The 23,102-nt window shown below is 39.7% G+C and overlaps 1 protein-coding gene across 2 annotated transcripts in view; it reads left to right on the top strand.

Moving 5' to 3' along the window:
* Positions 1 to 23,102, top strand: part of LOC117003867 (microtubule cross-linking factor 1-like) — a 105,284-nt gene that overhangs the window by 70,998 nt on the left and 11,184 nt on the right. For both annotated transcript variants that reach the window (XM_033074337.1, XM_033074418.2), the window contains 6 exons: positions 1,402 to 1,494; positions 4,277 to 4,507; positions 6,060 to 6,248; positions 12,309 to 12,476; positions 16,359 to 16,613; positions 20,671 to 20,976. In XM_033074337.1, coding sequence (XP_032930228.1) covers positions 1,402 to 1,494; positions 4,277 to 4,507; positions 6,060 to 6,248; positions 12,309 to 12,476; positions 16,359 to 16,613; positions 20,671 to 20,976 — 1,242 coding nt within the window. The remainder of the gene's footprint in view (positions 1 to 1,401; positions 1,495 to 4,276; positions 4,508 to 6,059; positions 6,249 to 12,308; positions 12,477 to 16,358; positions 16,614 to 20,670; positions 20,977 to 23,102) is intronic.

Raw genomic sequence — 23,102 nt, 5'->3', positions numbered from 1 at the left:
CTCAAGTAAAGAAGGACTGATAGGGGCCAGAAAATCTATGTAGGTCCATTTTTGGTTTTCATCAGAGTATGGTCCTGCAGGTGGTTTTTGGGACTCTTCCATTTGCCTTATCTGATTTCTCCCTAGAGGAGAGGTGAGGAGTGTCTGTTGCAGGGAGGAATACATATTAAATAACCAAAATGTTCCAGCAAGGGCTGTGTGGCCTGAACAGCAGCAGCTGCTGGCTTTGCTCTGGGCAGTGGGAGGAGTGCCTGGGGAGGAGGTGGGTGCTGGGGCTGATGCTGGCGAGGGAAATGGCAACACAGCCCATGAGAGCTGTCCCACGACCTTTGTTATGTCCTTGCAGCTGCTGAGGTTGGAGCATGCAGGACGTGGGCCAGCTGAGAAGTTGGGATTACACTTTGAAGCCTGAAACAATCCTGTCTTTGAGTACATGTTTGCTCTGGGAAGTAGGAGTTTGGTGCTGTGGTGTTTTCTGTGGTCACGCACATGAAGAGGATGGCATCCAGCCAAGCATCACTTCTGTACAGATAAATCAGTTTTAGCATCAAACTGACAGACACAAAGCGAAGGGCACAGAAAGTTCTGGTCAGAAATATAAGTTCCACAAGATTCATTACCAGAGTATAAATAATGAGATCTGACTCTGCCTTCTTGGGTCTTTATTTTTGAGTTAAGGAACTTTCAGAAGTAAAGTTGATGGGATGCCAAACTTAATGAGAACATAAAATTGAAAGTATTAAGATTAATACAGTATTGGACCTGAAATGGGGGGATACTTAATTATTTCAGTCAGATCTCAAGCTCACCCAGCTTATCACCGTGACATTTTCGTAGTAATTATTTTGAGCAGAAATCACAGAATGAAGTTGATTTGTGCAAAGATCTGTCTTGTATCTGAAGAAAGGGACCTTATGTATTCTAAGTTGGTTTAGTAAATGGTGTCCCATTAACTGCCCTATCATAACTGTTGCAAATGAATAAATAATTAGGTTCAATATGCGTGCATTAGCTTCATCTTGCACAGAGATGTTGAAATCTCACTGATGTATTATGATGAAAAAATGCACTGCCAAATGCATAATCTTGCAAACAGGAGTCTCAGCTATTGAAGTGCAAATCCAGAGCAGAGGCTTCAAGGAAATATCCAATATGTAACATCAGCATCCCAGCTTTAGTTTCCAGAAGAAACCACACAGGAAATTCCCACACAGATTTAGGACATTGTTATTTATTTGCACACTGTGCTTTGTTTTTAACTATTGATAACCCTGAGTTGTGCAGATATCTGTCCTGCAGCTCTTTTTTCATTTTTTGTACACCTTGGAGACACATTTTCTGCTAAACCTATCCCTTTGTCCTGCTGATCAGCTCAGGGATTCCCATGTTTTACCTGTACAGAATGTATCGATACAGGAGCTTCAGGCTCAGCTTGAGCAGGAGACAAGACTTCACCGAGAGGAGCAAGAAAAGTTTACAGAAAGGATCATCCAGGTAAATACAAAACCCACCATGGGAGAGACGCATGACCATGATATGTGACATGAGCCTTGTTTGTCAGGACTGTGGGAGCTTGTGCCCTGATGGCTGTGCCTGTTTGACCTCATCTGAGTAAACGAAGAATCTGGAATCTGGGGAAATCTAAACTCAAGCCTATTTTACCACTGCAAATCTGGCTTCTCTGCTTGGTGGAGATGAATTTTGTCCTCCCCTCTGCAGCAGAAATCGTGGTAGAGACATAAAATACTGCATGGAGAATTCTGTCACCCTTCAGCTCTCCATGAGCTAGAGAAGGGTGTGTTTGATCCCTGGGAGCTCAGTTTGGCTCCATGCCTTATTCATACTTAAGAGGAGTTGTTATACACATATAGCTGAGAAACAAATCAGGACCTTCATTCTTGTATTTGTAAGTACTCAGTGCTTCCAATCTTCTTATTAATAGCTGGTGAATAAATAATTTTTTTTACATGAGCTTTCCCTGCTCTTTTGAAGGCTGGAACAAATTAGTCAATCATTTTGTGATCTCTAGCTCCTAGAGTGAAAAAAAATCTGTTGATAATTTCTGCAGGCTGTTTGGCTCTTAACTGAAGCTTCCTTTTTAAATTTACTTCATAGACTAAATTCAGCACAATTTTTGAATACTATAAAGAATTTTTCCTTGTGCCAACTAATCTCTTTATGCCCAAGTGATATCTCTCTGTTTTTTCATAACTAGCTTTAATTTTCAGTTGATCTCCACTGGAGCTTTTGAAGGCAACCAGTCAATTGATTTCCTTCCTAGTTGCCTTGGCTGTGAAAGCTTTTTGGCAGCTATGCCTGCCTCTTAAGGTTCTTTTCTTTTTGCAATTGTTATCCATTGAAAAAGCATACTACTCTATGAATCTACCTCCACTAGGGTCTTCTGCAAGAATTCATGACCACAGAGATTTGAAATATAACAGCTTGTCAAAACAATGAAAAATGCAACAACATTAAAGCTAGCTGTTCATGTTGATAGCCAGCAGAAATAGAAGAATAAAAAGCATCTTCTGGATCCTTCATTTTTTCCAGATTATGCCTATCCTGTTTATGATGTTCCCTTTTTATCACCTTCCAGGATTTCTGGTGGAAATTACTCAGATTTTTGATGTATTTAGCCATAACTTCATTTGGTGGAAGAATCGTCTTCAACATTAAATCTACTTTTTTCTTTCTGTAAAAATTAAATTTAAAATCAGCCCTTCTTTTACTATTTCATTTTTAGAGATGTTTAATGTCATCAAATTGATATGTACTAGCAGTGTACCATCTCCATGAGTGTTATTAGGAGTTGTGTGTATGGTTTTTTGGGCCATTATGGCTAATTTTGTTCCAGACTACTTTTTAAGCTTCATTTCAAATTAGCAACTTCTGTAAATAATTTCAATTTAATTGCAAACTTTTAAAGGCACAGTAGCATAGATGCTAAAAAATTGAACTATGCAGGAGCACAATATTTAGATGGCAGGCAAGTCCTTAGTAAACTATCTCATATGGACTTGTAGCCTGTTTCAGAAGCATCTGAATGTTGCCATGAAAATCAAACATATATTTCTTAGCAGTATTTATTGCTAGGGAGTCCTAGTCCCTGAAATATTCTTTATTCTTATGTGAACATTGTTTGATGCAGGGTGTGTTCTGGTGGTTTGGATTGTTGTGGTCATAAGTGTACTGTGGCTTTCATAGATCTCATCTATGGAGCTGGTCAGGAAAAGGAGAGGCTGTTGTTCTGCAGAACAGAAAATAGAAACTGGCACCTGTCAACAGTGACTCTGTACTCATTTTCCATCTGCATTTTCTTCATTATGAAGAAGCCACAGCTTGGTTGAAGTGGAAGCACTTTCTCATCTATGCACAAAATGAGATATTGTACAGCTAACTTGTACAAGTTCTGTTGGGTGCATGTCGTGCCATGGTTTGATTTTTATGTATTGAGGAAGAGTTCATGTTTTAAGAATGATGTTTCAGGTGGCCTTGCATTGAAATAGGTGTAATTATATGTGTCCTCTAAAGAATGAGCTTTTCTTGGTGATTTTAGTACTAAGGTTGAGATATGTCAAATGATGAGTTGCAATCTGTTCCTGTCTCTTCCGTTCCTGCTTGTGTCCCAGATATAGTCATGCCAGAATGAGAGACTCTTTACTGTGGTATCATTGAGATGCCTTCAAGTATGAACTGGTAGAAGATAGGGATCAGTGTTTGTATCTGAGGTATTGGATGTGTTTTCTTCAGAAGTGTTGCTCTTCTAGAGGCAGAGGGAGATGTAGCAACTGTGGGCAGATTGAATCTGTGGCTGTGGAGGGAAATTGCAAGGCAAATATTCCAGGTTGCCTGAAGGGCAGCTGTGGTCCTACCTTGTATGAATGGCTGCAAATGCATTTTGTAGGTGTGATATATCCAGCAGTGGGACTGGTGGCTGTGCTGGGAACCTGCTGCAGGGGTACAACCAAGAGAGGGAGGAAAATATGAGTGGTGTAAAATGTTTAACCAGACTCAGAGCTCTTGTGCATCTTTGAAGTAAATATCCACTTCCACAGCAGGTTACTTTCATATGGTTATCCAAGCAAAGCTTATCATCTGCTATCCTCTCATTTCTCAGCAGCCATAACTGCTGAGGAACTTACTGAGCCAAACTCAATAGCTACTCACTACTGATGAAAATGAGAGATTTCAGTTTGTCTCACCCAATGAAGTACAAGTCCTGGAGACTGCCCCATGACACCATCCTGTTGACATGTTGCCTGTTATTCCATTAAAGCTGGAGGAGGAGCATATGCAGACCCTGCGCAGAAAAGACTTGGAAGTGCAGAGCTTGACTTTGCAGAACAAGCTGGAAGAGAAGACCTGGAGTCAAGAGAAAAATCTGCTGCAGCAGGAACTCAGGCATTTCAAGCAGGACACCTTTCTCCTGTATGTCAAACTGAAGTGGCTGCTGAAACACTGGCGGCAAGGCAAGCGAATGGAGGAGGAAGGGGAAGACACATTAGAGGTAACTGTCACACCTCAACAACCCAGATGAGTACTGGGATGTCCCTTCTTTAAGTGTAGACTTGAAATATGATGTGGCACCAGCAGCTTTCAAATTGCACATATCTTAAAAGGGCATTCAAATTAAACATGAAAGCTTAAGCTGGTTTGTGCTGAAGTATATTCTGCATGGTATGTTACAGATCACCAATCTTTAAATTTAAACCCTTAGCACATCCTGAAAATCTCTTTCATAGTAAATGAAAAATTAATTAGGTCTCAAAGATATGACTCCTGAGTAATTTTTTGAAAGCAAAAAAGCACATTAGCAAGGTGAGGAAATCAAATCTGTTTAGATGGATCGAGTGCTGCTGTTTTTCTCATCCTGTGCATAGTGCGTTCCTTACAAAGCCTTCAGCAATACAGATGGAGGGAAGCTCTGTTTCTGTGTTGGCAGGAGAATTATGCAGCTTCATGTGGGAACTTACAGTGAATCATCCTAATTTGTTCCCCTTCTCCATACACACGTCTGTCGCCGTCAGCAGCAGTATACCAGTCGTCATCATGATGCTTTTCTAAGTATAGGCTAAATCAAGATCAGGAATTTCAGAAGTACATAACAACCTGGAATCCCCAGGCTGACACATCTCAGCAGGGGTGTGGTTGCCAGCCAACATGCTCTGCGAAGGAAGTGTTGAGTTGCACACCCAGCATTACTATTTGCTTCTTAGCTAAAGGAAAAAAAAAGAGTGTTTTCCCATTCTGACATTTTATACTAAATTCTTGAGAACAATAGATTTGTTTTGCAGGTCCATACAATTCTGAAGCCCTTAGGTAAGCAACAAAGTAATTTTTTCTCTGTATTTCTGATCCTTTTGTACCTTGTGTTTTTGAAGGTTTTCTGCATTGGCAGTACAAGTAACCTTTCAGGTCTGGTCAGAGTATGCTTAAGTTGAATACTCCAGTGGTTTGTATCCTTAGATAAAGGGTGGATGAAGATCTTTAGATTCATCTGCTCTGGTAATATGAGTCAGAAACAAGAGATGAGTAGCTATTTAGAAGTAATTTGCCTCTACTTTACTTCAGCAGTTAATTTGTGTCTGTGTAAAATAGCTCATCTTCTAATACCAAAAAGCTTTCATTTCTTGACTGTTTGGATTTTTTGACTTGTTAATTTATTACCAGCCCATCTCTAGTCATTATTGGAGTCATGCTTTGCTTATGCTTTAGAGAAAATAAAGTGATAGATTTGGATACTTCCTAATCTCTATTACTTCATCACACAATACTCCAGTGTCTTGTAGAGCTCTTGATTAATGTGTGATGGATTATATTCATGATGTGACATTAGACCCATCTCAGCTGCATAAATCCCCCTGTGTTGCAGGCCTTCATAGTGTTGTGTTCACACATGCAGTGTGTGATATGAAACCCAAAGATCAGCTCTGTAGCCTGAGTTGAAGTCAGTATATGCTACCCCAGAGATGCAACCCCTTCCCTTAGTCCTTCAGTAATTTTCTGGCCCCAGGGGTAAATGGCAAAAGCCTGTTCCTGTGTTCCCTCTCATGTTCTAGATTGAGCACCCTGAGTCCCTCCCAGACTTTGGCATTCAGCCTGAGCAGAAGGCAAACGATGCAGAGCGAGAGGAGGAGGAAGAGGATGTTGTGTTTGCACTGGCAGATTTCTCCCAGCATCCCACCACGGAGAGCACTGATCATGGACCACAGCTGCAGACTGCAGAATTACTGCAGCAGCAGAAGCAGGTACTGCACCATTTGTGTATCTTGTCCTGGGAATGGAAACTGTGGATTTTCTGAGAGAGTTCTGTGCTGCTGTGTTAAATCACCTAGAATCACACTTGTGTAAATACTTCTAGCTACATAGCAATTACAGTGGACTTCACCCATTATATTTATATTTAAATTTAATCATAAACCACGTGATTACTGTTCTTCTGTTGACAGATGCTATCAGTGAAAAATCCTATTTCCTTTTGTGGCTGTTTGCCCAGAAACATCTATTAGTATGTGATGGTTTGCAGAATTTACATGCTCCTCTTGTCTGAGCACATCTACTGTCAAGCTTTTAGCAAGAACATGTGATTTTATTTCCTTTAAATAATTTAAGAAACTAGCACATGTATTTAATGTTTCCCTTAGAGATGACGGGAAAACAATGTAAAAGTTGCTTCCTGTCACAGGGTTTGTTTTTAAAAGCCCCAAATCAATTCATGCTCACTTTTTCCCTGGCATCTCCTGTACCCTGACTGTGTGTCAGAGCACTGCCATATATCCTAACCTTTTCCTTGGTACATTAAATATACTAACTATCCTAACAATGCAAATGGAAAACATTTAAAGAAGACAGATTTGTTATTTTTTTAAAGTGAAAACCATTCATATGAGACCATCCTGTTACATGGATTTATTTGCAATCATAAAGAGAATGGAGCAAGAATTCCATGCGAAAAAACAAATTCAGGGGGAAAAAAGTCTTCTGTCTTTATACCTGATGTCCTTTCTTTATTCAGGACTTCGACCTGGGAGCCCACTCCCAGGTGACAGCTCTCAGGCAAATATGTATTCGCTGTGATCACAATACTTTGTGATCACTGCAGTGCCTGGGGATTGTGTCTCTTTGCGTCTGAGTTCTTCACCTTGAATTCCCCAAACTTTCATGATTATGGACAACCTGTTTGCTAACTGCCTATGTGTTGCAGTAGGCAACAGGAAGTCGCTATCCTATAAAAAGGATATTTTCTAGCTATTGTTTTCTGTGAAGTGTGCTACCAAGTTAGTATTCTATTGATTAGTTTGGCATTTGGAAAGATTCTACCTTGTTGGTCACCCAGACCCATCACTGTCTTCCTCTCAGCAAGCACTTCTCTGGTAAAAGGCAGTAAAAGGCCATGCAAGAGAAGACACCATTTGACTGCATTCCATCTATAGACTGATTTATTCTGGAATTAATAAAATAAATATATACCAAAATTCTGTACAAAGTCTGTAATGTACTAACTTTCCATAGAGAGCTCTTAAAATAACCAAAAATATTCAAATGAATTATGTGCTCTTTGAAATAATCATTGCTTAGGCAATTAATCTCAATTAACATGGCAGAAATGGGAAATAAATTTATTACAATTAATTTTTATATACATCACAACAGTTCCAGCTAATCTTGTCTGAAGAATTGATCCGTAGGAACTGCCCACACCTCGGTGCTCTCCATGATGATAAATAGGACATGATATCCAAATGAACTTGTCAAGATAAAACAGATCCCTTGCTTCCCAACCGGGAAAAAGTGTTATTTCAACATTGCAAGAATGAATGAGTTTGCTAAATATTTCTCATTTTAAGCTCTATTATTTGTTTTGCTTGTGCACGCTAGGGTATCTTCTCACAAGCACTGCTGTGCTGAAAAGCACACTGAGTTTTGAGGGGTTTTCTGCAGGTTCCTTAAGCCCACAGCTTAAGAAAAAACACTTGTTTACACTTGAAATTTGGAATACGTGGTGCAGCTGGAAGCCTCCAAAGTTTCCACCTGCCCAGGAGAACCCAAAGTTGATGGATCTGCCTGACAAGCTGCAAGATGAAATGCATCAGCACTTACTTCACATCAGGAATGAAACTTTTAGTCTAGGAGTGGCTGAGATAACTAGGTCAGAAAAAAGAAAGGGCTTATGGTAACCTGAGGTTACCCATATTTATTTTTAACAATTAATGTTAATATTTAATGACTTGTATTTTCAGACTGCGCTCTTGCTGCTGACTTTCTTACCCTGCCTGGAAAGTGGAATTGTTTTGAGAAAAATTATAAACCAGAGGCCTTAATATCAACATGAAATTTTTAATTTTATATTACTATGATTTGAGATACTTAGCTGGCTGGGAAGTACACCAGTATGTCTTGTCTGGGATTTTTATTTGGACAGTGTGTGGAGGGACATAGGAAAGGCAGATCAGAAAGGGGAGAAAAAAGGTGAGCTGATAAGAGGCATAGTCTGATAGGAAGTCTGAGAGGGGTGAGATCGTCTTTCCCTGCATGGCATTGTCCCTTGGCTGGTAACTGGGGGATACAGCAGAAAGTGTGAGGCAAGTTTAAAGCCAAGCTGGAAGTTTGATCGTGTTTAGGAGATAATCAAGCAAGTTGGGCTGGTGACACAGCAGAGGAGGGCTTGCTATAAATCAGTGTTTCTATGTGTGTGGTAAGAGACCAGGGAGAACAGCTTGTGGATAAAGGAAGAGCTTTGCTTCAGTTGAGTATTAGAGGTGGGATGCCTGTTAGGTGGTGTAAGGTAAGGGAATAAGGAGAAAAAAGTTGCACATATGTGGTCCAGTGGAAAAAGCATTAAAAGCAATACAGTAGTGCTGTTGCTGGAAGGGGTGTCAAAAAAATCCCCAATTAGATCTCTTTTTGCTCCTACAGTGTTTGCTTTCAAAGCTTAGCTAAGAGAAGAGCCCAAAGGAACAATCATTAAGGCCTGAATATACTAAAATGAGTTGCACCAGGATCCAGCTTATCCTTTGTCTAGGTCTGTGATTAGACAGAAAAAAATGCATGGTTCTCCTTAGCTACTTAGGCTTCTGACCTTGTGTTTTTAATTGACTGCTCTACTAAACTGCTTGTAATATCAGGCTGTGCCTAAAGTCTTTAGTGAAATTCCCAAGTGAAATTCTCAGAGAAAAATGAATTGTGATTGAAAGCAGAACTAAGCTGCAAACATCTGCACTTGTCCAAAACTTTTATAGAGCTGGATGCTCCTGTTTCTGTGGTTGATTCAACTTAGCAAATACTCCAATGTCCTGGGATTTAATTGGAGTCTGCTACATAAAGGTTTTGTTTGTTGTCAGCTGTTTCTTTCTATAAATCCAGAGCTGTGGATACAAGTCTTAAAACTTTTATAAAGCCTTTGGAATTATCTTGTCTTAGATGCTTTGTGAATCAGTGAGATTCCTCTAAGCTTTACATTTTAGAAACGGCTAAGGTGCTAAGACTGTCCAGAGAATCACAGCCATGCCAAATTTCTACTGTGCAACATGCCTGAAAGGAAGGGGAAGACTATAACAGTACTTGTGGTGTGTTTACAGGACTTAGTCTTATGAATAAGCTGTTTGGCAGTTTCGCCAACAAAATCCAAAGCATGGCTAGATGTAAATATTGTACTTCAGAGAACGTTCTCTCAAAAGTACTTTCTCTGTTCTCCAAAACCACTCCAGTTTGGCAAAATAGAAAAAAATAATTTCATATACTTCTCCAACTTCAGACTATAAATACAAAGTCATACAGAAGAGACTTCTCTACAGGAGTACAAAGTATATAAGCAAAATAGGATTTATATTGGCAAGGTAATTAAAATCCCAGCAAGCCAGGGGGCACCTGGGGTACTTGTCTCATAACAGTGACTTTGATGTAATGCCTCTAGAAATAAGAAATTCCCTCATCCCTGTAGGCTACAAACCTGCAATGAGGCTGTTTTGTCTCCTTTATGTACTAGTCCATATCTTCTTTCTTTGCAAACCAAATTTTATAGAAGTCTAAAATTATCAAATGTATGTGCAGGAATGACAGCGTAAATTACTTCAGTGTCATTTAATTTTATTTTTCTTCTGTCTCCTTTCTCTTGTGGAGCCTTTTGACTGCTTTGCCAGAGAAAGGTTTGTACAGAACGCCAGAAAACACAGAACATGGCTCTTGAATGAAAGCACTTCACAGACATTTGGAGTCGGGATTTTCAAAGAGGATGAGACCAGATTTTGATGCCTTCAGTACCCAGCAGCTCCTGTTGTGACATTAAGGGCAAAAACTTCAAAGGAGCTCTTATTCTGATTATTTCACAAGGGGCTTGAAATGTTTGGAGAATTTAGCCTTAATTAGGTAGTAGAACGAAAACTCATGGTGGAAACATAAATCTCATTGCATATTGAATAGTAGGTGATCTTATATGCATGATGGAGACTGCTGCTGGATAGCAGGAAACTGCTAATTGGCATTAAATGTTAATGGAATTAATTCTGCTTCTGTGGGTGCGTTTCTTGCAAAACCCCCTCTTGTACACCATCACTTTTCATTAGCCCAAACAGATAGGTCAGTCAATGAGCACCTGCAGTCATTTCCCTGCATCTAGCATGTTTTTGTTGATGCATCAAACGGCTTGGAAAAAGTAGACCACATTTGTTTGTTTTTTAAAGAAAAAAGGCACCTTGGCATACATGATTAGTGGTTACAAAAATGGGGGAGGTGGGTTTGGTGATGCCAAAAATCTGATGAACATATGAAGTCAGCTTAGCTGTCTGCATAAAATTTTTTAAGTATTGCCATTGAAAAAAGCACATGACAATTATTTAGATTTTTACATAGAAGTTTACTTGACTTGTCTTCAAAGAAGCCCTCATGTAGTTATTTCATTAAATACCAGGTAAGAGGGAATGCAGGAAGCCTTCACTTGGGAAAATAAATAAAAAATAAATTCAATTAGACTATCATGCAAGGATGGAGACAACTAATTTGAGTTAGGCCTTCCCAGTGGAGTAAACACATTCCTGAGAACCAGGTAATTAAATGCTGAATTTTTTGAGAAGCTTTCCCATTTTTCTGTCCTTTGCTGTGTCTGCTAGTGAAGTATAATTTCCATAAAAGTATTTTCTACTCAGGGTAACTTGTCAGATACAATCTCTGATTACTCCCTGATGTTTGAGAAGCTCATTGAGAATATTTAGTTTAAATTTTGAACAAATAAATCATGTATTTCCGTTTTGTGATTGAATGACTGCAAAAATAATGGTGGGAAACCCTTTCTTTTACTCATCCAGGATGAATATTTAGAAAAAGTTGTTTGATATTTAACATAAAAATGGCAGGTTTTGCAAGTGCCCAGAGCATGTGCAGAAGGTAAATGCCAGAACTAAGGAAAAAGAAATAACATTTGAGTAAGAATGTGTGATGTCAGCTCTGGGCTAGACTTTTAACTTAGCTCCACTCTTGGCTTCTGGCTATCACAGGAGCTCTGACAATATTTTTAGTATGGCCATGGCACTCCCAACAAGACATGAGGGAAAGTGTCCTCCCTGGCCTTCATGCCTTTGGCACCACGAAAGGTGTTGCTGCAGAGCTAATCTGGGTGCAGCTGCCTGGCGTGGAGCAGGAATATGAAATACAGATTACTGAAACACCTTAGCAGAGATACTCAGATCAAAGCCTCATTGTATTTCCCAAAACAATTTTATCTCATAATGCAAAAGCTTTGAAAAGTTATCCCCTTTCTTTTTATGTTGTTTACAAATATTTGGGATTTGATACAGAGCAATGACTGTGTGTGTGAGACAGATGTAACTACCCAACAAACCTCAAGATCATACTCTAGCTTTGGTTTACATTATTAACAAAGAATTTGTTAATGATGTCCTCAGTCCAGAAAAATCCTTAGTGCCTTTTTCAGGGACACTTAAGTATCTTTGTCTTCCAGGAAGCATCAGCACTAGGGCTAACGAGAAGCAGAATCATAGAGTCATTTAGGTTGGAAAAGACCTTTAAGATCATCGAGTCCAACAACAAACCTAACGCTGACAATTCCACCACTAAACCACATCCCAAGATGTCACATCCACACATCTTTTAAATATCTCCAGGTGACTCAACCACTTCCTGAGCAGCCTGTAGACAGATAAGACATTGTTACTCTTATTTTTCTCAAGCAAAAATTAACCCAGGAACTTTCTCTTCTATACAGTGGACACACAGTAATTTTTCATCCTCAAAAATGAAACTGGGGATTAAAGCCAGCATCCAACAAGAGCATTTTGTGTTCTTTGTTGTGCCAGGCAAGTGAGAACCGTAAACTCCTGAACGCTCTGAAGGGTTTGCTGGATGACTTCCGCTCGGAGCTGCGGGACGAGGAGCGGGAGCGCCAGGGGCTCCAGCAGCAGTATGCCCTGCACAAGGCAGCCTGGGAGGTGGAAGTCACTGAGCTCAAGTGTCGCCTCGAACAGGTAACCTGCCCTAAGTCCAACACCTGGGAAAAACAGCTGAGGGGCTTAATGAAATAGGAAATTTATGATAAACTGGAAAGGGACTTTATTTATTTATCCTGGTGTCTGAAATCCTTCACCTGACACCTGATCAAAGCTTTGCTGCCTGAGTTGCCTCTTGGATTTCCAGTTGTCCCAGTACAAGGACCCTTGCAGTGGGCGCTACATGAGGTAGGTGAGAACAAAGGAACTGAACTCTTGCTGTATTTTCTCAGCAGAGTTGGGTGATAATGCATCAGCTGTGGTAATGAGACATGTGGGTGTCTGTATTTATTGAAGAGAAAAATGTCTTGAGGTTGGCATGCTCGCAATTAGTTCATCGCTGTGCCTGTGAATGTAACAGCTGCAGTGTTTGATTTATAGCAGAGAAAAGAGTGATTCAACAACACTGAAGTGATAGATCAATATATTAACATTAAACCAGACATTCAAATCTACTGGTTAGTGATGGATGGCACCCCAATGAAGAGAGAGGTCTCACTACCTGCCTTGGGATACTGTTAGAAGTATTTGTATAAAACCTGCTGCCAGGTGCTTCAGTGTCATGTATGGCAGTTCACAGAAGATGTACTGTTTCTGAAGCAGCATGAAAACAAACAAGCAAAAACCACACAAGAATTTATTTCCAAAGCTGATAGCATGAAAGGGCTTATTTTACACATTGAAGAGGGGAGGGGGTGGAAGAATTAGTACATTCAGATCTTGAGAAAAATTGTAGAGCTTCTCTTCAGAAGGAAAATATAATAAAAATATTCACTGCTGAGGGTGGTACATTTAGAAGGATTTACTAAATTTTAGAGGCTCACTGTGACATACAGAGCTGAGATGTGGGCACTGCTTTTCCTGCCCAGGTATGTTGGGCTGCTTTCCCAGAATGGAGGAGGCAGCTTTCATCTTTAGCAGAGTCTTCTCCCAGAGGATTCAAATTCTTAGTTCTGCTGCTTCTTGGTGCACAAACATTTCCAAATAATGTATCACTTGAAAAAGGAAACAAAATCAGTTCCTGTTTTGACTCCTTGTAAAATATCTTGGTGACAGATTTACCTTAAGCCTGAGGTGGCAACAAAGAACAAAACTCAGAGAAAAGTCTGACCACAGAACTGCCAAGCTTTCCTGCTTTGCCTTTTCATGGGGAATAAACTTCCAGGCTGCCACTTTGACAGGTGTTTAACACCAGGACACTGCTGCCTGCCACTTCTGCTCAGGGGTTTCCACTTTCCTTCTGGGGCTTTTACCAGGCTCTTTGCTACCTCCACTGCTCTGGGGGCAATAATAAATAACATTTGGTAATTACTGGGCAATGGGTGTTAGTTTTTATGTTTTTTCAAGCAAATGAAAATAATGAATTTGACCAATATTTAAGACATTAATTTCTCTTTCTTAGCCAATTCCCCACAACATTTCTTTTACAGTAAAAACAAGTCTCAAAGGCAGTAGGAAAAAAAGCACAGCTTTAACCAAACAATAACTAAGTCTGCCAGGTTCATGTGTGTAGAAGGATCTTTTGTGATGCCATTTTGTTATGTTGATGGGTGGTGATGAATTTCCCTCCCACCACAGATTTCATATAGAGCTGCCAACATCCTGGCAGGCCCACAGAGGATCAAGGTCTTTCTAGTCTCCACTGTTATCTTCACTGCTGCTGTTTTCCACCTTTTTTATGAACCAATGGGTCTATTGACAAAACCATTTTCCTTGAGAAAGTCAACTCCTAATTAATAGTAGCTGGCAATGGTTTTGCATTTTGATGCTTCAACTATCTCTGTATAGGAGAGAAAGAAAAAAAAGGGAAGGAAACTCCTCTGACATAAAACTGCTGCATATCAGAGGTGACAATGTACTGTCATCTGCTTTGGATTTAAAAAAATCTTGTCTGACAGAAATGCATATCCATGGGGATTGTTTTTTTAAAATTGGAAATAATGAGATTTCTCCCAAATATGAAATTGTGATAATGCTGAGGCAACAAAGAGTCACTGTGATTTTCAGCCTCCAGCTCAGCAAGTGAAAAATCCCAGTATTATGGAACCTGTAAACTGAGAAAAGTTTGGAAGAAACAGGGGTTAGTGTTAGGGACCAAGCTCTGCCTAGGCTTTGAGAACTTGCAGTAAGGGCATGGGACCCATCAAGGACATGGGAGCTCCTCACTAGGACTCTGACCAATAGTCCAGCTTCAGGATACCTGGGGGTGATATGATACAATACGATATAATACGATACGATACAATACGATATAATATAATATGATATGATATGATATGATATGATATAATATAATATAATATAATATAATATAATATAATATAATATAATATAATATAATATAATATAATATAATATAATATAATATAATATAATATAATATAATATAATATAATATAATATAATATAATATAATAAATATGTGGTACATAGGTGTGAGAAAGATGACATCATGTCAACTCTATTAAAATAGGATGCTGCTCTTTGAGAATTTTTTTTTTTGGTTGGCTATTCAGTCATTTGAAAGAAAACAACTGGACTCCGAAAATTAGTGGTGGAAAATGCTAGTGTTTTCCAGATTTCCCTGTCACTGCAAGTGGATGGCTGTAACAGGATGTTCACTGCAGCTCAGTACAATTTAAGTAACTCAAGCAATAATCTCTCAGTCAATTGTTTGGGGAGGTTGTTCCAGAGACTAGTAAGCATTCCTCCTGAATCCAGTCTGAAATTTCTTTGCTCAGAAAGTTTGGGGTTTATTTTCCACATAGGGCAAGGTGAAGGTGTTGTCCTTTTCTCTTGCTAGAGGAATGTGTTTCCCAGCAGACCTGCTGCCTCTCATTTTTGAGGACAACATTAACTCCAGAGGCAGAAATGAGTTTTCACTGCTTTTCAATCCATTTCACCTGCAGAGCTAGGGGATGGAGATGTATCCCATTCTGAGTCACACGCACATCTACTGAGCTGTCAACGGAAGGTCAGATTCCAAGGATAAATTCTCCACTCACTTGAACTTACACTTTTTCCCTCTGACAACAGTCCAGCACTGGCCTAGCTTGACCAGAGAAGCTGTGCCATCTCTGCACTTGGAGGTTTTTAGGATCCATCTGAACAGAGTCCTGTACAACCCATTCTGACCTCAGAGCATACCATGCTGGAAGCAGAGGGCTCAGCTGGAGACTTTCTAACATCCCATGGAGCCTATGTTTTCGTATGAATCTGTTACATTGGGCTCTTCTGATCTGTTTAAGCTGACCCCTGATCATGAAATGAAGAAGGGAGGGAAAGTAGCATCAGATGACTGCCTTTGAAATCAGTTTAGACTCCAGAACCTCAGAGATGGGGGCGATGATCTTGGTGCATCTGCTGCTGCTGCTGACACCTTCTCTTCTGGGAAGGAAGGAGAGTCATGCAATAACACCACTGCTGAGGGTTGCTGTGGGATAAGTCTCTTCAGAAGATTAATTCACTCTCCTTAGGATTCAGGTGCACTGAGCAAGAGCACAAAAGCAGAGCAGTAGCTGAGGACATTGTCCTGGAAATTGTCTCAGAGGTTGGAGTTTATCTCCATGTTTCCTTCATTACTGGTACCTATATTCCCATCAGAAGGATCGTAACTGGTGCCTTAAGAGCATGAACTGGTGAAGCTTGAGAAGTTATTCCCTGTAGTTTTCACTGTCTTGATATTAAAACTTTTTCCACACTGAACATATTTGATCATTTATTGAGATCCTAAGATGTAAGAATTGCTGTTATTCTGTCATTACCTCTGTGAAGTTAGGTATATAACTCTAACCCATTGTCAGACACAGGTTTTTATTGCAGAAAGTTTAATATCCTAGTAACATTTGACTTTATTGCCAGCTGGAAGGGAAGAGTGATAACACCTCCGGAGAAACAGGTCTCAGTTTGGATGCAAAGGGAGCTTTTAAAAGGGAAAGAGAGGAGCACAAGAAGCTTCTGGCTGACAGTCACAGTGTGGTGATGGACCTGCGCTGGCAAATCCAGCACAGTGAGAAGAACTGGAACCGGGAAAAGGTGGAGCTCTTGGACAGGCTCGATAGAGACCGGCAAGAGTGGGACCGCCAAAAGAAGGAGCTGCTCAGGCGGATAGAGCAGGTAAGGATCTGTCAGGTGAGGAGTCAGCTGAGGTGAGCAGTGCCTGCCTGAAAGAATGAGGCCATTGTACCATTGCTACACTCAGGCCAAGTGTAGCATTAAGAAGCAGCACAGGAATGATTTTGCTTTCTCAGCTACATCAATATTTCTCATGTTACAAAACAATTTATATACATAAGGGAGTAAAAGGAAAATGCTCATAATCCCTATAAAAGACCACTTATGAGAAATCAACTCTAGGTTAGAGATCCTTTCCTCATTTCAATTACCCTGGACAAGCACAGTCACATTCTGTTTGAAAGCTTTAGTGCATCTCTGTGCTGAAACACTCAACCCACAGAATTATTCAAGGTTTGGTATACAGCTTCTTGCTGTACAAAAGCTGTTCATCTGTGAATTAGCCACCAAAGATGCAGCTGTTGCAACTACTCAGTCTCAAGTGAATTCTTTTTCTCTGGCAAGGGAGCACAGGGGTCAACATGAAGAGCCCTGACTGATAACAAACACAGTTATCAGTACTAAATATTCTGAAGAATATTGGTCACATGAATTTTGTGCAAACCTCTATTATTATTATTTGCAAACCTGGGAAATGCCTACCTATCCCCTTGTTTTCATGCTTATCTGTATTTTCATCTGCTTATTATTATTATAGACAAATGATGCCTAGTGAATTTATTATCAGACTGGAAGCTGCACAAAAAATGAAGTTTTATGAGGGAGAGTTAAAACACTGTTTTTGACCGAACACTGTTCAGCTCTCAGTCATGCATTCCAGGGAAGAGAAACAACTGAAGTTGGGTCCTCAATTTTCTGAATGCTTTCTATCCTTAGGACATCAGAAATGGAGCCACACCAGACTTGTGCGTGCTCTTTAGATGGCATTATGCTTGAGCAGAGCAGAGAGTGCCTTCACAGGTTTAAATCAATGAAAGCCTAGGGTAACTTCATGACCAATTTTTGAAAAGAATTCATTGTCTGTGTCTCGTGTTCCCATGTCAGGGCTGCAACAAGAAGTTAAAGGAAAGACACCAGGCTGGAAATATATTATGAGTAGAAGACTAAACCTTGATTTCAGCTGTGGCTGTTAAACCCATAGAGAAGCACTTAGGAAAATCCCATGGTCATGTGGGTATTTCTAAAATCAATGCTAAAAGTGTAGGTCTGAGTGGGGAGTATCAAACATGAAGACCAAGAAAGGTGATTTTTGAGTTCTAAATTTCAAAATATCAACAAGATATATTCTGGATTTTTTAAATCTCCTATATATCTGAGGGGTTTTGTTTGTACTTCATGCAGCTTTTTGAGCTATCCCTTATAATTCAACACAGTAGTGCGTCTCCTAAGATAAAACCATCAGAACCTGTGAGCCTTAAAACATAGCTCATCATACAAAATTTGCAGGGTTCAGTGGCAGAAGCTGCTTATTTAGTTCTTCATGGCTTGACAGGGCTGTTTTCTAACTGTTGGGTTGTAGTGGCCAAACTACCTCCTATGGATTCTTCATGCACAATGGGAACTAAATAACCCTCAGAAAATTTTCCAATATACTAAGGATGTAGGCAGAAACTTTTCTTTGAAGAGTCACCGGTACCTCTTTGGATGTTTATTTTCCTGTTCTTATAAATTGTGGATATAATTGTTAGATATATCTTTAACAGCTTGCGGGATTTAACCAGGTTAAAGACTGCTTTTTCCATTCCCTGAGAATGGGGCACATTGAAGGAAGCCACAGATAAATAAATCCCTGTTAATGTTACCTAGCTTTTAATTCTCTTAAAACCTGACATAACCTCTCAGTGTCATCTTGGGAGAGCCTACAGAATAGCTCTTAGCTAGCACTGGAACTGATTCCTTTTGTTATGTTTCTGAAGCCTCTGGGCTTTAACTATATATTTACTGTGCCAACAGAGTTGTACACACAATTGGCAATGAATAGGAGAAATAAAAAGTATTATATCAAGCTAATTTCAGAGGACTAGATGACCAGAAATAGCATTTGAAATCTTGGCTACCTGCCTACAAAACTTCATAACTCCATCTTTGCTTATAATCAAACATTTCCCTGTGTGACAGGAAGCTTCCAAATATTTGCAAGCTTTTAGTTGAATATCCTCTCAGATTGCAGTCGTGCCCTACTTTATATGGAAACAATTAGTATATCTCTGAAGTCCTAGTCCCCAGGGTTTTGATGTGTGTATTCCATGTATGGCAATACACAGAGGATGAGGAGACTACATCCCTGTGTATGTTTGAAACAAAGTCTAAGAGATAGCAGAAGCATGTGTGCCAAATTTCATTCTAGTGCTTTATTCCAGTCTGCTTTCACACAGCTCCTGAATAATACATGTATGATAAGGGGGAAGCCACACCAATGTATAAAATATATAAAATACTTTCCTGTGGATGATGATGGGAATACTGCTGGCATAGAAAAAACATGATGACCTACTTTCTTCAGAGCTCACAGTTGTTGTTTTTTCTTTTTAAGTACTCTGTCACTTCATCTTCCCTTAGAGAATCTCTCTTCCCTGTGCTCCTGAAGCTAATTGTGCACAGAGCACACTGACAAATATTTAAACCCACAAGATCACCTGTATGAAAAGTTGCATATTTAAAGGTATAAACACATAGGGATTCAAAATTATTAGTCATTCTTGAAAACTTAGGGCAGTGTTTGTCACTTTAATTCTCCTGTCAGCTCTCTGAGGTTCAGAGAGTAAGGCAGTATTGATACTGCTCTCTCACAAAGATTTCCAGAACATTGTCCTTATAGGATACCTAAAACTCTGAAGAGCTGCAATTGGAGCTACATATAAAGAAAGCATGTAATTACTATTTTTCCTTCCTTTGAATCTGACCCATATGCTCAAGAATGGCCTCTAGGATCTCTTGATATATACCTTCCAGACCCTGCCTTTATAGGGCACCTCCTTTTAATAAAACTGTTTCAGATTTTGTATATCGTGAGCAAAACACTGAAGGTGCATTTCCTTTTTTGTAGACTTGAATAAAGAAAAAATCTCACTGTTTTCAGCCCAAGTGTAAGTTTAATCATTTGGGACCTAAAATAGTTTGGTCTAAATTAAGCAGTACAATGTCTGTTTATTTTTCCAAACACAAGCAACAAGACAAATATGTTTTGTAGGTTCTCAGTTTCCAGGGCCCTAGTGAATGACTTGCATTTTCAGTTTATTGTCACTAATCTTAACATGCTGCCCTAGCAAAACATCAGGGCTATTATCAGATTCCTGCATCATTTACCATATTTGAAATTATCACTTACTTCGTCCATCCTGTTGTATTGTTAAAAGAGGAGTTGATCACATAATCTAATTTTAATATTGGCAATTTCACTAATGGTTCACCCTCTCTTCACCAGTTTTTGAAAAGTGGAGCTTTAGTGTCCCTTCTATAAATACAAATTTTCTTTGAACATGTTCTGCATGCCTAATTCATCCCTTTGACAATGCTCTTCTGTACAAATACTCAACTTTACAGCCATGCTTTCAAGCCAGGCCATTTATAAAACAAAGCTTTTGTTTTTTGTTAAGCATAATTTTCCACCTCTGGAAACAAGTGATATACATAAAAGCACAATCTTTGTGTTGCTGGCCAGAAGAAAAATGTGTTTGTTTTGATGAGAAGGCAATTCGCTCCTCCTTCCATCAGCTTCTACTTGTACTGCTATCAAGATTGCTTTTAAATAACAGTCTGTGTTGATTTGTTTTTTTAAAAAACAGATTACAGACGGATGCATTATTTTGTATATACATATATACTCAGTGTGTATATATGTATACATATATATGTAAATAAGCAAATCTGTACATATACACATTTAGTCACTCAAAGTCCCTTGAGTAATAGCATCAAAGTTCTAGAAGTCTCCCTCTGTGGAACGACCAGTAGAGCAAGGCCAGTGTCCCTTGGAGGCGCGCCCCTGGGGCAGGGTGAGTTGGCATTGGGTGCCTTGCTCCTGGGGCAGGGTGAGTTCTGCCAAATGCCACACACTGCAGAGGTAATTGCTGCTCCTTTTAATCTGCCTTGTCCCCAGCTTCAGAAAGAAGCGAGCCCACGGAGAGGAAATGGTTTGCTGTGCGACCAGAACGAGAGCGGCCGTCGGCCGTTCGCGCCCCAGGGGAATCTCCGTGTGCCTCGGTCCATGGGGTCCAGGTCCTACTCTGACTCCGACACCATCCAGTTTGACGAGCGGGCGCTGTCCAAGCTGAAGGAGAGTGACCGGTGCAGCGCCACGGAAAACCTCTTTCTGGAATCACTGTCCCTCGACTCCCCCGACGAGCCCGATGAGCATCGCTCTCGGCAGCTGGAGCGGGAGAAATTCTTGACCGGACTAACAGAAGTATGAGCTCTTCTACATTTTACCATGCTGTCATGTTATCTCTTCAGTCAGAATCAGCTTCCCTGCTGTAGGAAGTGAGATGTTGTGTCACAGGCACTGCTTGCAGTTACCCAGTAGTGAATTTGGTATGAACAAGTTTTCATTCCTTGTTATGAGCTGATTTAGACCAGTGTCAGTCACCTGAGAATCTGGGAGCCAGCCTGAACGTCCCAGTGATTACTGCATCTTGTGGCCATTCATATTATGTATGAGAACTACATTTGACACAACATATTGGCTTAGAAGGTCTTAAATATTTTCCAGTTCTAAGTAGATACATATTTATGAAGAAACATGGGCTTTACTTTGTTAGTAAAGCAGTAAGTGCTGTGGAGAGGCATTTCTGATTGTTCCACCATGGTTGCCTTCTAAGCAGATCAGCATGAGTAAGTGAGATGAGATGTTAAAAAAAATCAAGTTTTCATCAACAAAGTACCTATCTTGAAGTCACACCATAAAGCTATATAGATATAAAACACAGCACTAAAAGATGACAGTGGAAAATGGTGAATGAAGGCTGTGTTCTCCACCATGGCAGGTTTATTTTCATCACTTCCAGGTCTTCACAGTTTTTACATTGTTTCTGAAGGAAACCAAACCTCCCTGTCCCCAAATATTGGTACAAAACTAAAGGATTGAGAAATCAAGTTCTTTGAGAGGAAGAGAAAAAAGGATTAAGAGAGGCAAGAAATGTGACTGCTTGTTTACATAGCTGTAGGTAGCTGCGTGTTCCAGTTAGATTTTCTTCCTTCAGTGCCATAAGTGTATTGCTGGTATTGGTATGGGATTCCATATTTATTATTTCTTAGCTTTTTTTTTTAAAGATGTCCAAGTGCTCAGCAAAGAATGTTGGTAACACTATCAGGGAACTAAGTTTTGTGGTTAGATTTGATTGCTATTCCCATTCCTTCAAATTCAGTGTGATTTTCAGAGAAAATCTCTCTTCCCTTTTCAGATATTGCCACCATTAACAAAAGGGTGGGCAGCAAAATTGGTGATATTTGCATAGCTTCTTTCCTTCAAAGCATGTTTTGGGGAAACCTGGGCAAAGTAATTTTCCCTCAGAGGGTTTGCTGAAGTGAGACTGATTGGAGTTTAATGAGCTGATTGGAGCTTAACTGAGGATGCACAGAGGCAATTGCAGCTTGCTGACTCTACCTTTCACTATATTTTCTTTTTGGTACTAACTGCAGTAGAAGTCAATCCAGCCCTCACTCTGATTATGCATTCAGTTAGGTCAGATTTACTCTACAGTAACTCCACTGAAGCTGCCGACGTTATTCCAGAATTATACAAGTGAATGCAAGGAGGATCAGTTTACTACTATTTTTTTCCCTGGCCTGGGATAAATACCAGAAAGGTATTTGCTGAGTTAAGCAGTGCTGTTTTTAAGCAGTCCCAATTTGAAATACACTTTTGGTAATGTTCTTGATTTCATGAGGTCAAATAAAATATGTATGGTACCAATACTCTTTTTTCCCCCCAGTCCTATTTTGCATTCCCTGCAGTTTACTAGAAATGTAAGTAAACAGTTAGAATGACTGTAGAGCGAATACTTCAGAAGTAGCTATTTTAAACCCCAACTCATTATGGGAGTTGTCACAGGGAAATAACTGCTATAAACACATCTTAATGCTGTTAGCAAACTGTAGGTATTCCATCTATGAAACAAGCAAGTCTTCCCACACATTTAGCATATCAAGCTTTAGGAATTTCAACTGGTGCCACTTGTTGGTTCCCAGAAAACATATAATGAAATATTATGTCAAAGAAACTCAGTATATCTTTTTATTTCAGCACAGCTAGGCCGCTAGCATAGAATAGATTACCTCTACAGAAAAAAGTCACTCAAAAATATATAGCCCAAAACAATATATTGTGGAAAAATATGCCTTTTTGGCCTACATGTATTTGTGATTGCTTGGGAATATGAAAGTTCAAGGCTGTTGTAGATTTGGCATATAGGCTTTACCTGTGCAGTATGTTATCCTGATGGGATTGCCCACTCTCCTGCCTATGTACAAAGTGAAGAATATTCCCACTGGTACTTTAAGAATCTATATCAGAGAGAAAATCAGACACTTTTT

Source organism: Catharus ustulatus, chromosome 1, assembly GCF_009819885.2.
Source record: "Catharus ustulatus isolate bCatUst1 chromosome 1, bCatUst1.pri.v2, whole genome shotgun sequence".
NCBI classification, from domain to species: Eukaryota; Metazoa; Chordata; class Aves; order Passeriformes; family Turdidae; genus Catharus; species Catharus ustulatus.
This window is presented reverse-complemented; position numbering and strand designations above follow the sequence as displayed.